At 40.4% G+C, this 15,442-nt stretch overlaps 1 protein-coding gene across 1 annotated transcript in view; it reads right to left on the reverse strand.

The window, feature by feature from the left end:
- The window catches only part of IAR3 (peptidase M20/M25/M40 family protein), a 117,812-nt gene extending 106,221 nt beyond the window's left edge, over nucleotides 1-11,591 (reverse strand). Inside the window, exons 1-2 of the mRNA XM_090016287.1 lie at nucleotides 11,168-11,591; nucleotides 10,942-11,067 (exon numbers count right to left, since the gene is read on the reverse strand). Coding sequence (XP_089872413.1) covers nucleotides 10,942-11,067; nucleotides 11,168-11,518 — 477 coding nt within the window. The 5' untranslated portion in view covers nucleotides 11,519-11,591. The remainder of the gene's footprint in view (nucleotides 1-10,941; nucleotides 11,068-11,167) is intronic.
- Nucleotides 11,592-15,442: the final 3,851 nt, after the last annotated feature.

Genomic DNA, 15,442 nt, shown 5'->3' on the forward strand with positions numbered 1-15,442 from the left:
CCCCCTGACGAAAAATAGATTTGAGGCAAGGGAGCCCCCTGTCAGAAAATAAACTGAGGCAGGGGGCGGAGCCCCCCTACCGAAAAATAGATCTGATGCAGGGGGCAACCCCCTACCGGAAAATAAACTCAGACAGGGGCCTCCGCCTTCTGCCAAAAAACACGAATGAGGCATGGGGCTCCGCCCCTTCCGGACGAAGAGGAAGAAGACCGGAAGAGGGAGGAGGGCATACATGAGAGGACCGGTGGCTGGGGTCGCCTGTGGCTACGGTCGTCGGGGTCTGGGTCGTCGGCGAGACTGAAGGGGACGAGGAGCGAGGGGCGACTGGGGGAGAGGGAAAGATCAGCGGGGAGGGGTCTGTCGTAAGCCCCTCCCCCTGCGTAGCCTCTTTAGGGTTTGGCCCCGACCTCGATAAACATTTTGGATCCAGGTCAAGTCCGGATTCGAACCCGACCCGAGTCCAAAATAAATTTTAAATATAGGCAACAATAGGCTCGATCAAAGTTGACCGAGTCTATAAAGTGGATAGACTCGGCCTCAGTGCGTTGACCGAGTCTGCCCCGAGTCTGCCCCGTGTCCGCACTCGTGTCGGGGCGTGTCGACAAGAGTGCGTCGACCTCCTAGCTGAGTCCATGTGACATAGGTTCATGCATTCATGCTTATTCTGTTTTGCATAATATTTGTTTAAATGCTTGAATGGTAAGTTGATTGTGGTAAATTGTTATTGTGTTATTCCTCTGAAATTTATGCATGAATTTGGTTTATGTTATTTCCTTATTGTTTGAATTTTTAGAGAAATTTGTGCAAAGAACTTTGGTTCTTACCCATTTTTATAAAATTGTTTTAAAGGTCAAGATGCTTAGTGATGTCTTGACTTGCTAACTAGAGACTGCAAGCCTTATGTGATTAGTTTTGGGTTGTCTGAGAGAGTGGCTCCTTGTGATATAGACGATTTTTTATTTTAGACTATTTGACATTAATTATTGATAAATAAAGTTTGATTTATGCTTCTTTGATTCAATGCATAGTCTGGTTGTGGTTTGATATATTAAATATGTAAGGCCCCAGATCTTTGGGATAGTTTTCGCAATTGTTTTAAAAAAAATCTCCTATTTTTATGAGGGTCGATTGGGAGTCATTACAATATTAGCACAAATTTTCATTTCAACATTAACCATGAACCATGCAAGAATCTTAGCATTATTACTCTCCACATCTTCTATTTTCGATTGATGATCTTCAATGGCTTTGGATCGAGCATCTCCTTCAAGAGTCTTTTCTTGACCTTCTTCAAGTTTGGTGAGCTTGAGTTAAGGTTCGGGAATTGTGCCCATCATGTATCTCCAAAGCTTTTCCTTTGAGGTTGTTCTTTATAGAAGAGGCCCACATCATATAGTCGATACCATTGAGTTTGAAGGAAAGGTCAATCTTTTGTTCATGCCCCATTTAAATGATAGAGAAAGAGAATGAGAGAAATGTAGAAGACCACTTGCAAGTACTACGATCACACGAACACTTTTGGATGCTTCTTCACGAACACAAACACTTTCGTAAAGATCAAGAGCTCTGATACCATGAAATGAGATGAGCGAAAAATAAGTCAACTAAGGGCATACAAAGACAATACAATATGCACAACCACAAATCCACTTAAGGATAACACAATATGCCAACTAGGGCCTACAACACAACTTAAAAACTATAGATTTTATTGATAAAAATGCTTAGTGAGAAGTATGAAATAAATGGGGGCAATATGCCCCTATTTATACACATCACACAAGAGAGAGGGAGCCTTGGGAGCTCCCATAGAGATGTTAGCTGTTGGGAGCAGCCCCAACGTCTCTATGGGTAATCCCCATAGAGGCTATAAAGATACATTTATTTAAAAAAACTACAAAACTATCTAACTTATTCCTATTGAACTAACCTAGTTACATGATGTGAAATAACCAAAATGCCCCTATTGGGATATATATATATATATATATATATATATATATATATATATATATATTCTTTCATATTTAAGAATATATATACATGCATATTTTAATAGCTACCATGCTTCCAAATCATGAAATTCAGAAGTGCAAAAAACATGCTGAGATTGATTATCATATCATATTTAAGTTTCTTGAAGAGTTCTTTTCTTCATCATAATTTCTGTGTTAGAAAACTATCAGAAGTGTCTAGAAGATGGGACATGATTTTAAAGGGTTATATCAGACTTTCTCATGCACGAATCAGGATCATCAAAGATTTTGTACATTTGGGTATTGTCGATCGACAAGCATTTAGGCAATTCTCCTAACTTCTTTTTGTTTCGTATGAAGGTCATCCAGGTGAATATGTGAAATTATACTCCAAGGCAAAAATCATAATCTATTCATGATGTTAGGAAGGGGAAAAAATAACAGATTTTATTGCAGAAAAATATGAAAAAAGCATCAATAAAGGTATCTTATGAAAAGTATTTGTGACCACGTTACTATGCATCTGGCTAGAAAGAATCCTGCAACTTTTTTTTTTACCACAGGAGAAACCGCACTCAGGATTGGAGACCTAGCCACGCTGGTCTTAACCTGCCAATCCATAACTACGGTCGCCATTGTGGTGGTGTAAAATTCTGTGGACGCCCCCCTCTACAACCAGGGAAACTTCTGCTTTGCCTTGTGGAACGGGATGCTCACATGGAGACTTCGGGTGGGGGAATCCTGCAACTTATACGCCACATGACTAAGAAGCTGTTTTTGGCAAAAAAAGAGAAGGCATATTGTGGTACGTTGCTCCAACAGACTGCTTGATGCAGCTGGCCTTCAAAATTCTTGAGATGGACCCCCCTCTCCATCAATTTCATGGAACAACTGAAATTGGGGCCATAAAAGCTTGATTGGCATTGCTTATATATTCGTCACTCTTTACACAAAGGAAGCAAAAAGTGTTGGACATTATGGGTTATGGGTCCAACCACAGTGTGATCCGGTTTGACACCCATTAGTGGGTCACGTTAGTGGCCACGTAATGGGGATAGTGGGTGGGAGTTACATGAATGTGGAGTAATCACATTCACGTAACTGCCTAATCTCCCATTACATAAGGGGTTAGGGGCTACGAGGATGATGAGACATTCATAGCATTTACCCTGCCAAATTCAGTTCTGCATTCGGATACAGCGGAACAGGGTCCTGCTCACCGTCGACCTAAGGCCTGGGCTCATTGTGGGCGTCGACCGGCTGAGGAGAACGCCGAATTTCCTACACGCACTATGGCGAATTCAGGTACGCTTCCTGTCAATGTTTGTTTTACAGGATTCGCCAACATTGGGTTATGGGCCCACGATGCACGCATTCAGTTGTGCGTGGTCGTGTAAAACCTTTTGGCGTATTGCAGCGTCTGTGGTTGTCGGGCGGCTGTCGGGCGACTATTGAGCCTAACTCATCTGTATTCAGAATACAGTCGCTGCCGCCATGGGGCGACAGCGTTTTTCCGGCATCACATCCACAAAAAACCTCTCCCATTGGGCGTCAGTGAAGTCGTCGTGGGGCGACAACCACCGGTACGCGGCGATGGTCGTCGTGAGGCGACAAACATCCTGGGCAGCAGATCAGATCCTTATAAAAGAAAAGAAAGGAGGATCGACATATACCTGTGGCCGTCGAGCTACAGGGAGGATCTGCCGTTGCAGGGATGGTCGCTGGAGCCGTCGCCTGAGATCCCCTGTAGTTGTCGGGCTGCAGGGGGTTTTGCGAGCACCGAGATTGCCTCACTTTGATCGTCAGTGACATAAGGTATCCGGGTTTTATACCTGGAGCGTCGCCGGAGACACGCCAGAGGGAAGGTTGTCGGATTGCCGGCGTCCGTCTGGCGACGCATCGAATCCGGGGATTAAAAAAAAAACTTTGTTTTTCGAATTCAGCCGTCAGGCAGGGGTTTCGGCTGGGGGATTTTGCTGGAGAGCTGCAGGTGGCAGCGACGGCCTTGTCGATGCCACGGGTTGCCCAACCTCATTGCTGGTTTACAGGTTACTCCGGCGACAACAACAAAAAAATTGTAACCCTTACCTGTCGCCGGGGAGGGGGGTTCGCCGGGGTTGATCGCCGTGGGGCGATTTGCCGGCATGGGCAGCCGTCGATCGCCGACGGCCTAGCTGGCGCCGCTGGGGTGTCGTCAGGGGTCTTTAGGGCATCTGGAAATGGCTGCTGCCGCCATTTGGATCTGTCGGAGCCAGGAGACTGTTGCTGTGGGGCGACGTCAATCGTCGGTGGAATGTCGTCGGTCGCCGACAGGTGGCGTCGGTCGCCGTTTGGCGACGTGGGTCGTCGTGGAACCGAAAAGGGCGGAAACCTTTTCGGTTTCCCTGTTGAAATGAAAACAGAAATCGGGTTTCTGTTTCATTTTAACAGTGGATCAGATCGGATCCGGCATGGAGATCCGATGACAGACCCGATCCAAATCTATTTTTGGATGGATCGGGTCTGCCGTTGATTCTTGGATCTGACCCGCACCCATAATGGTTTCGGGTCTGGGTCGGATCCGGAAAGAATCGGGTCACTCTCGGATCGGGTCTGACCCGGGTCCATTTAGGACTGGGTCCGATCTGGATCCATTAAGAGCCAGGTCCGACCTGGGTCCGATCCGGATCCATTAAGAGTCGGGTCCGACCCGGGTCCTTTTTGGACCGGGTCTAACCCGGGTTCTGTTTCGGACCGGGTCCGTTTCGGACCAGGTCTAACCCGGGTTTTGTTCGGACCGGGTCCAACCCGTATCAAGTATGGGTCGGGTCAGACCCGGATCCCATTTGAACTGGGTCGGATCCATGTTAAGCAAGATCCGAACACTATTAAGACTGAATCGGATCAGGAACCTGATCCAGCCCTTTCCGGAACCGGTTCGGAGCCGTTTTTGACCGGTTCTTTCCAGTTTTTCACCGGTTTCGAGATGTTGAGACCCTGTTTTCATAGATATAAAGAGATACAGGGATTTTGGCATACGGTTATAGGGTTTTATGAACTTTTGTTCATATTAAGTATCGGTTTATAAGGTTTAGAACCGATTCGGACCCTTAGATGACCGGTTCGGGGCGGTTTCAAACCGGTTCAGAGTGTTTTTAGACCGGTTTCTACTTGAGGACCCTGTGTTTTACCCATATGAGCATGTTTTTGTTATTTTTCATGTTTTATAAAGTATTTATTTTGAATAATGCATGACTTATGCATGTTAATTCATGTATTTTGCGTTGGTTAAGTTGTGCATGATGATTTTAAGCATGAATTGTAACTAAATTCATGACAATTAGTTTATGCATATTTGTTGAAGTATGAACTTATATTATATCATGAATATACATGTATTAAAATGTGTGCATGGGCGTGCTCCATAATACGAATAGGATTTTCGGTAAAAGATCTTGATTGACCGATTATTGTAATCACCAAAGTGATCTGAGTCGTGTTAATTAAGGATTCTTTGGACCGTATTAAGATTCGTAATTATGATTGTGTGTAAATTTATGAAACATCGATTCTACCCAAAGGTAGGTCGTTGTGTTCCAAATTTACACAGGGTGTGATAGTAGATGTGTATTCCAGCCCATGAAGCATGTTCGTACCGAAAGGTACAGTGCTGAATTGCTTCTGGTTACATGATCTGCTAGTTTCACCAACTGAAGTCAATTCCTTGATAATTGAAGAGACGGAGCAACTATGAGTATTATCGTTTTCACCAAAGTGGAACGATAATGGCTCAACTATGCTTGTCTCAGAAAAGGTGAAAATAAAGGGTCTCACTTTTACCTTTTCAACACGAGTCTCGTCTGAGCAATAATAGCAATGTCTTTCCGTTTTCGTTCCTTGTTTTATCAGGTTCCTTCCATATCGACGGTTCGAGTAATATCCCTATCTTAGACGGATCAAATTTTTCTGATTGGAAAGAAATCGTGTTATTCACTTTGGGCTATATGGATTTAGATCTGGCCCTTAGAATTGACGAACCTCCCGCTCTTACAGAGCAGAGTACAGCCGATCAGAAGGTTGCCTTTGAGAAGTGGGAGTGCTCGAACAGACTTAGCCTGTTGCTTTTGCAATCTCGAGTGGCTAAGAATATTCGAGGCGTCATTCCTCATTGTAGGACTGTGAAGGAATTTCTGAGAGTCATTGAAGCTCGGTTCGTCATTTCTAATAAGGCAAGAGCCAGTACGCTCATGTCCAAATTAGTGTCTATGAAATATGTTGGTGACAGTCACATCTGACAGCACATTTTGGAAATGAGGAATATTGCGACTCAACTGAATGACATAAAGTTCGCCATCTCTGACTCCTTTTTAGTCCATCTGATCTTAACCTCGTTACCTACTGAGTATGGATCCTTTAAAATCTCCTACAACACACATAATGATGAGTGGTCTTTTAATGACCTATTGGCCAAGTGTGTTGAGGAAGAGGAGAGATTGAAGGGTGAGAGGGTGTCAAGGGAACATATGGCCTCTCATAAGGATAAATAGAGGTCGAGGTCAAAGAAAAGCTCATTCAAAAGGAAGAATCAGAAGAGAGTCACTGGGGAGAGTTCAAACTCTCAAGCGAAAGCTAAATCCCAGTTAGGAGGCCCTTCTATGAAGTGTTTCTTTTGCAAAAAGAAGGGGCATAAGAAGGTGGACTGTTTGAAGTACAAGAAGTGGCTCGAAAATAAAGGTAATAGGTCATTTGTTTCTTATGAGTGCAATCTAATTCATGTTCCATTGCATAGTTGGTGGATTGATTTTGGTGTCACGGTGCACATTGTCAACTCTTTGCAGGCATTTCTGAACAAAAGGGCCCAACGGAGCATGAAAGAAGCATCTACTCAAAAAATAAGATGCGTTCGCATGTCAAGAGCGTTGAGACCTGCAGAATTGTGTTGGAGTCAGGATTTATATTCGATTTGGTCGATGCATTTTATGTGTCATCTTATAGTCGGAACCTAATTTCAATTTCAAAACTTGATAAGTTTGACTTTGTATTTAAATTTAAAAAAAAAATCTGAACTTATTATTATAAAAAATTTAATGAATATAGGTTTTGCATATATGAGTGATGGTTTGTATCGATTAAGAACCAAATTCCAAATTCGGGAATCTCACTCCTTTGAGAACACAATGATTGGCAATAAACGTGGCTTAAAGGATGATCAATCCTATTTGCTTTGGCATCGGAGGTTAGGTCATATCTCGAAAAAGAGAGTCTAAAGACTCGTGAAAGAGGGAATCCTTGGATCCCTTGATTTTACGAATATAGAGCCATGTGTTGACTGCATAAAGGCTAAGCAGTCTAACACATATAAGAAAGATGTCAAACGCAGCAATGGAAAGTTAGAAATACTGCATACGGATGTCTGCGGCTCTTTTTCACTGTGTTATACAGGTGAAAAATATTTTGTCACCTTTATAGACGATTACTCACGGTATATGTATCTCTACTTATTATCTGAAAAATCAGAGGTCTTTCAGGTCTTTAAGGACTTCAAGAAAGAAGTGGAGAAACAAACCGGTGAAGTTATTAAGATTGTCAGGTCTGATAGAGGTGGCGAATATTATGGTCGTTTCACTGAGATGGGACAAAAGGAATGTCCATTAGTGCGGTTTCTAAAAGAGGAAGGCATTGTACCTCAGTATACCATGCCTGATAGTGCTTACCAAAATGGTGTAGCTGAAAGGAGAAACCGTACGCTTAAAGAAATGGTTCGAGCGATGTTGAATCACTCAAATCTCCCTTTAACCTTGTAGGGTGAAGCTCTTAAGACTACAGTGCATATTCTGAATAAGGTTCCTACGAAGGTTGTTCAAAAGACTCCTTACGAGTTATGGACAGGTAGAAAAGCTTCTTTATCATATATGCACATATGGGGATGTCCAGCAGAAGCTAAATTGTATAACCCACATATAAAAGCTTTTGATCCTAGGACAACTAGTGGTTTCTTCATTGGTTATCCAGAAAGATCGAAAGGCTTTAGGTTTTATTGTCTATCTCATACACCACAGATAGTGAAAACAGATAAAGCAAGATTTCTTAAAAATGGTTCTGTTGGGATAGATGCATCTCAAAATAATGATTTTGAGGAAATGCAAGATTCAAGTTTATCACCTGCTAAGGTTAAAGACCCGATTTTCTCTATCATTATTCCTTCGAGTAATGTAAGAGAAAGTTCAGTCAATGAATATCAATCCCAACTAGATCTGGTTGTTGATGAGGATATACAACAACAACAAGATACAGAGGCTCATTTTGAACCACCTGTAGCACACTGATGGAGGTCCACCAGAATTAGGAAATCTGCTATCCATCCGAACTATGTGGTGTATTTACAAGAGTCAAATTATTTCGTAGACATTGATGAAGATCCCTTCACATTTACAGAAGCCATTAAAAGTGAAAGATCAACATATTGGATTAATGTCATGAAAGAAGAGTTTGACTCTATAGCAAAGAACCAAGTGTGGGATCTTGTATCTCGACCTGATGGAGTTAGACCTATTGGTTGTAAATGGGTTTATAAAACCAAAACAGACTCTAAAGGTCATGTGGAGAGGTACAAGGCTAGGCTTGTTGCAAAAGGTTTTACACAGATAGAGGGCATTGATTATAATGAGACTTTTTCTCCTGTCTCAACTAAGGAATCATTGAGGATAATCATGGCCCTCGTAGCTCATTTTGATTTAGAGCTGCATCAGACGGATGTGAAAACTGCCTTCCTGAATGGGGATCTGGATGAGGAGGTATACATGCAACAACCTCCTGGTTTCAGTATAGATGACTCGAATAACTTAGTTTGCAAATTGAATAAGTTAATTTATGGACTTAAAGAGGCCTCCCGTCAGTGGTATAAGAAGTTCAATCAGGTAATTATGAACTTTGGATTCACTGAAAACATTGTTGATCAGTGTATTTACATTAAGACTAGTGGGAGTAAGTTCATAATTTTGGTTTTATATGTTGACGATATTCTTCTTGCAACTAATGATTTGAGTCTTTTACATGAAACAAAAGATTTTCTTTCCTCTCATTTCGATATGAAAGACATGGGTGAGGCCACTTATGTCCTTGGAATCGAGATATGTCGTAACAGAACTAAAGGTGTCCTTGGCCTATCTCAGAAATCCTATATCCTTAAGGTTCTTAAAAGATATGAGATGGAGAATTGTTCTCCTTATTCGGCACCTATATTGAAAGGCGATAAATTAAGCTTAAAGGACTGTCCTCAAGATGATATTGCGAAGGCTCAGATGAATGTTGTCCCATATGCTTCGGCAGTTGGGAGTTTACAGTACGCGCAGACCTGCACTCGACCTGATATAGCATTTGTTGTGAGAATGCTTTGTAGATATCAGTCAAATCCAGGCATTGCGCACTGGAAGGCAGCGAAGAAGGTCATGCGCTATTTACAAAGAACGAAAGACTATATGTTGACCTATAGGAAATCTGACCACCTAGAGGTTGTTGGATACTCTGATGCGGACTTAGGAGGGTGTATTGACAGTAGAAAATCCACTACTGGATACATTTTCCTTCTAGCGGGTGGTACTGTCTCATGAAGAAGTGGAAAGCAGTCTACCATTGTTGCTCATACCATGGAGGCGGAATTTATTGCTCTATACGAGACTTCGTCATAGGCCATTTGGATAAGGAACTTCATTATGGGTCTTGGTATAGTGGACTCTATTGAGAGACCACTAAAGATCTTTTGTGACAATGGAGCAGCCGTGTCCTTTTCAAATAACAACAAGAGCTCAACATCGTGTCGACACATGGAGTTAAAATATTTTGTTGTTAAAGAAAGGACTGAGAATCATCTGGTATGTATTGATACAATTGGGACGAAAGAAATGACTCCGGATCCCCTTACTAAAGGGCTAGCACCGGGATTATATTCCCAACATGTAAAGGGGATGGGTCTTTTTTATTCCTTCTGATGTATGACTATACATTATGTGATCACATTTGTGTTTATGTTTTGATTCTCTAAGGTTTTGTGTTATTGTTGATTTTGCATAAAGAATCTCTCGTATGGGTTAGAGAGAATAACATAATAACAATATTAAAGGACCAATAGAATAGGTGAGAGACCAACCTATTCATAAAGGTAATTTTTTACATGCCTAAGCACTGAAGGTGAATTGTAGCGTAGTAAATGAAAATATGACATTGCATAAAGGGTTGTTTATATCCATGACCCACACGATTCATCCTTGTGAAAAATGGTAGCATGTGAACCCACATGAAGAATTAAATCGAGATAACGGTATACACATCGATTTAGTACACTTTTGGTGTCAATGGGTCAAGTGGAAGAATGTTGGATATTATAGGTTATGGGTCCAACCCACAGTGTGACCCGGTTTGACACCCATTAGTGGGTCACGTTAGTGGCCACGTAATGGGGATAGTGGGTGGGAGTTACATGAACGTGGAGTAACCACATTCACGTAACTGCCTAATCTCCCATTACATAAGGGGTTAGGAGCTACGAGGATGATGAGACATTCATAGCATTTACCCTGCCAAATTCAGTTCCGCATTCGGATACAGCGGAACAGGGACCCTCGACCTAAGGCCTGGGCTCATTGTGGGCGTTGACCGGCTGAGGAGAACGCCAAATTTCCTAGAGGCACTATGGCGAATTCAAGTACGCTTCCCGTCAATGTTTGTTTTACAGGATTCGCCAACAAAAAGTTGACGAGAGATTAAACCCCCAAAAACCAAAGAAAAATTAAAAAAAATGAATTACTCTATTACTTTCAGGAAGCAATTCATAGAATTCCTTCAATTGTTGCAACAATCAATCAGAATAATGTAAAGAAACTATGCATTCCTAGCAGCGCAAAGATAAGAACCAGAGCGGCACAATCTAGTCAAACAAATTAGAAGATGGTATTTTCCCCAAAAGAAAGTATCCATGGTAGCAACCTACTTGCAGATGCTCACGATACCACTGAAGGATCTTCGCCGCCCCGAGAAGAATCGTGACGTGGGCATCGTGCCCGCAAGCGTGCATTTTACCGGGGACCTTACTCTTGTGCTCCCACTCAACAGCCTCCTGCCAAAACAACCATAACCAGGAATCCCAACTTCAGCAAAACCCAGAATTCAAACACACCAAGTACCCGCAACCACAAACGAAGTTCCTGCAGTCAAACCTGGATAGGAAGCGCATCCATGTCGGCACGAATCGCAACAAAAGGTGGCTTCCCGGAACCGACGAAGCCTACGATGCCGGTGACAGCCAACGGCCACTTATAAGCAATACCCATCTTATCAAGCTCTGCTCTTATGAGCTCACTGGTCTTGAATTCCTCATAACCCAACTCAGGATTCTCATGAATTCTCCTTCTGACGACCTTCAACCAATCCACAAACTCCTCCTCCTTTGCCCTCTCCATGAAGGCACTAGAAACCTCCAAAGGACTCACAGTGGCACAGAAGCAACAGAGGGGCTCCCATACAAGAAGGAGCAACAAAAGAGAGGACACCCCCCTGTAGAAACCCATCTCTCTCTCTCTCTCTCTCTCTCGCAACGGTGGGTTGTGACAGATAAATAGGGAAGCTGAGGGAGAAGGGGGAGCCTACAGAGATGCCATGGTTGATATAAAAGGATGGTTGGGCATAATGGAAATGTTCCATGCTTTCCACATGGGATACAAGAAAAATGCGGAGCGAAAAGCAAAACACGTGGACGGCTGTTATTAGAGCTCTGGTAGATCCAATAAAGCTGGTAGATTCTCAAGTTGCATTCTCAGCCGTTGATGTCGTTACGTTGATGGTGATCAGATGTTTTACTGAGGTTTGGCAGGTTGATTGGCCTGTTAGAAGCAGATCAGGTAACTCTGAACATGAGTTTTTTTGTCCATGCCAATATCGTGGCCGTCCGTTTTGTATTTTGAAAAGTTAAAAAAGTCAACAGAACAGCTATATGCTAAGTGCCATTCATCCAAAATGCAAACAGACGGCCACAATGTTGGCATGAGCAAAAAGCTCGTGATCAGCATGACCTGATCTGCTTTCCTGTACTTTCAGGATGGGGTGAGATGGTACACTGTTGCAGTTCAGTAAGTGAAATGTTGGTTAAGAGTCATGTTTTGGTGTGCAGGATGAAGGGTGCTCCATTTGCCGAACACACTCCAAGGTTTAGAAGAAGAAGTTCTGCACGAGCTCATAGTTACCAGAGCAAGAAGCGGGGTGAGAGAAGCAATGTGAAGCGTGAAGCAAAAAACAAGTCTTTAAGATATATCTCAACAAGGGTGTGAGAGAAGAAGAAGTTCTGCACGAGCTCATAGTTACCAGAGCAAGAAGCGGGGTGAGAGAAGCAATGTGAAGCGTGAAGCAAAAAACAAGTCTTTAAGATATATCTCAACAAGGAAAGCAGGAAAATGAAAAGTAAAAGTAGAAAAGAAAAAAGTAATCTTTTTCAATGGCTTTAAATTAGAGAAGATTTTTTTTAAATAAAAAGGTTTTTAAAAAGTAAGATTTTTATAGGCAAAATTCCTCCACCTGAAGGATAAAGGAACTTTTAATATCAAAATATTTATGAATTCGAGGACTCCTGAGTGAAGATGAGTGGGCGGAGAGGGGATGCTGATGGAGTGGCAGAGCCTCCGTAGAGGTTTTTTGGTGGGATCCTTTCATAGGGCGAGGTGTGGGAGATCCAATCTTCAAGAGATTTAGTCGACGGTGGGAGATTGGGCCAAAGAAGGGAGATATCTTAGAGGAGGTGAGGCCAGAGATTCAACTAAGTGGTGGAGGGCGGCGAAGATAACAAGTGAAAGACCATCGAGGGGTTTAAGCCTTTAACGAGGGGGGGAGAGAGAGACTCTTGGACGAGGAAAGGTGGTGCCATCAAGTAGGACTAGCTATCCAATCGGCTTCCACTGCAATACCCAAAAATTTTAATGATTCATAAATTATGAAGAAAATTCAAGTTTTCATTTTGATTTATTCTTGATATGAATTATAGTTTTAAAACCCCGATTTCTGTGGTAAGTATTAATCAAAATGAAGATTTGAATTTATATTTGAAATCCTGATAAAATTTTATAGAGAATTATTCAAAAATCGGAATTTAGAGATGTTTTTGTTATTAATCAAATTATCAAGGGCAGCTTGTTAATTTATCAATCCAATGGAATTTGTCGGTAAAATCTTCAACTATATAGGGTCAAAATAGTAATTTCCTTTTGAGGATATTTTCATAAAATTAATAAAGTTGTGAGGGGTAAATTGATAAATTGCCACCCCCAATGACAGGCCTAGCAATTTTCTAAACTAAAGAAAGGCAATAAAGTAACTTTCAAATTCTCATATGGCATTTCTGAAAGATAGAATTTGAATTAGGGTAGAACAGGTATAAAAAAATTAGAATTCAAATAAAATATAATATTTTATATTATTTTATTACAGAGACCATAGTTTTGGAAAACTGCTGGTCTAAAACCATAAGCAGCCATGGTTTTTCCAAAACCATGAGCTGACATGTGTCACCTCATAGTGAAGAGGTGATACCCAACCCTCTTCTCTCTCTGACAAATGTCAAAATAAAAATAAAAATATGACAAGTGTTAATTAAAAATTAATTTTTTTATCAACTCAAGTGACATTTGTCACTTGAGTGTGGCCCATAGGGGGGCGGCACCTCCTCTCTCCCCTATAAATACTCTATCTCTCCAACTTTTGAAGACCTTTTCTCTCTTTAAGCTCTCGCTCTCCTATTTCTTTCTCTAATGTTGAGCTTTCTCTCTCTAGATTTGAAGCCCAAACCTCCATCGAATATCAGTTTTTTTCTAACAAACCCCTTGTAGCCTCTTTCCTCTCTCCTTAGGCGAGATACATTTCTTTGTAGGAGTTTCGACAAGTTAGATCCCGCCCCTGGAGTGTTGCCTGCAGGAGTTCTACTAAAATTAGCAAAAAAAACAAATTTGGATCGCGAAAGCGCTGCCAAATTTTTATAAAATCAGGTCAGTATCTGAATCCTTCTTTTAAAACTGATTTCATAATTGTAGGACTTCCTATTCTCCCTCTGAACCCTAGGACTTCTCTTTGTAGATTCAAATTTTGGTAATTTTTGCTAAAATTTAATTTGACCCCCGCCTCTACGAAGGAAAAATTCTGTTGAAATTTTTCTAAATACTTTTAAATATTGAGAACTACTATAGTAGTAGTTCTAGCAATTTTTTTCTAAAAAAAAAATCAAAAAATAGAGTTTTATAGAAGAAGTTTGGCAAAATTATTTTAAAAGATTTTTAAAAAGTAGAATTAGTATAGTCATAATTCTGGCCAATTTTTTAAAATAAATTCTAAAATTTTTAATTTTTTTAATCAGAATTCTGGCAATAGTTTTTCAGATATTTCAAAATTTTTGAGTTTATTTAATAAAAATTTTGTCAAAAAATTTATAGTTATTTCAGAAAAAATCATTTTTTATAAAGAAAATTCTGTCAAAAATTTTAAAATCCTTTTTAAATACTTGAGTCAAAAATTTTGGAAAACCTTTATAAAAATATTTATGACGCAAAGTCATGTCTGAATTTTTACAACTCGAATTCGAGTTTGAACCCTTTTTCGAACATTTGAGTTATTATAGAGGAAACTCTGTAAAAAAAATTATAAAAAATTTTAAGATCATTTTCTAAATAATTTTTAGATTTTTCAGTAATTCCTTAATAAGATATTTATTTAAATTTATATCGCAAATACTACCCAAAATTCAATATAAAAACATTATCTAATATAATAAATTTTATCGAATTAAATTAAAGCACGAGCACTTTATCATGTTCTTCTTCGTTCTACCAGAAATCAAGGTAAGTTATTCTATCAAAATCCTATAATTTTTATATTAGACATGTTTTTTATGCATGCATGATTATTTAAAATTTGATTTGTGATCAAATATATATTTTAATATCTACATGAATAAATATTTGTTCTAAATGACAATATTTTAAATCTTATGAGTTTGAATCAAATTTTGATAAGTATTGTAGTCAAGACTTTGATGATTTTTTATTTTGATAAAAAGAAGAAATTTTGTGTAGCATGTTGATTTTTGAAAGATTTTATTGTATAAACTTTCTAAATTAAAAAGGTGAATAAGGCACCAATTTGTTGCATGAGCCATGTGTACACACAAACTTAATTTACGCCTTCAGAGGTGTATGCTCGTTTTACGAGAGTAAATGTTGAATGAGCTGGGAATATATGACCTTTGTATTTATTCTAAAAGTGCTATTGGGTTGTTGAGCCTAGTTTTGAAAATGTTAAAGTCCTATAAAAGAACCCTTCAGGCCTATTCAGGTCTTAGTCTACCTTGAAAGGGGTAGTGGTACAGCAAGAGTAACATTGTTATAATGATGATATTTGAGAGTGATAGATTCTCTAGGGCCTCCTATCACTCGGGTTGAGAAAGCCGAGGCCAACGG

This window comes from Nuphar pumila, chromosome 8, assembly GCF_984573655.1.
Source record: "Nuphar pumila chromosome 8, dmNupPumi1.hap1.1, whole genome shotgun sequence".
Taxonomy (NCBI): Eukaryota; Viridiplantae; Streptophyta; class Magnoliopsida; order Nymphaeales; family Nymphaeaceae; genus Nuphar; species Nuphar pumila.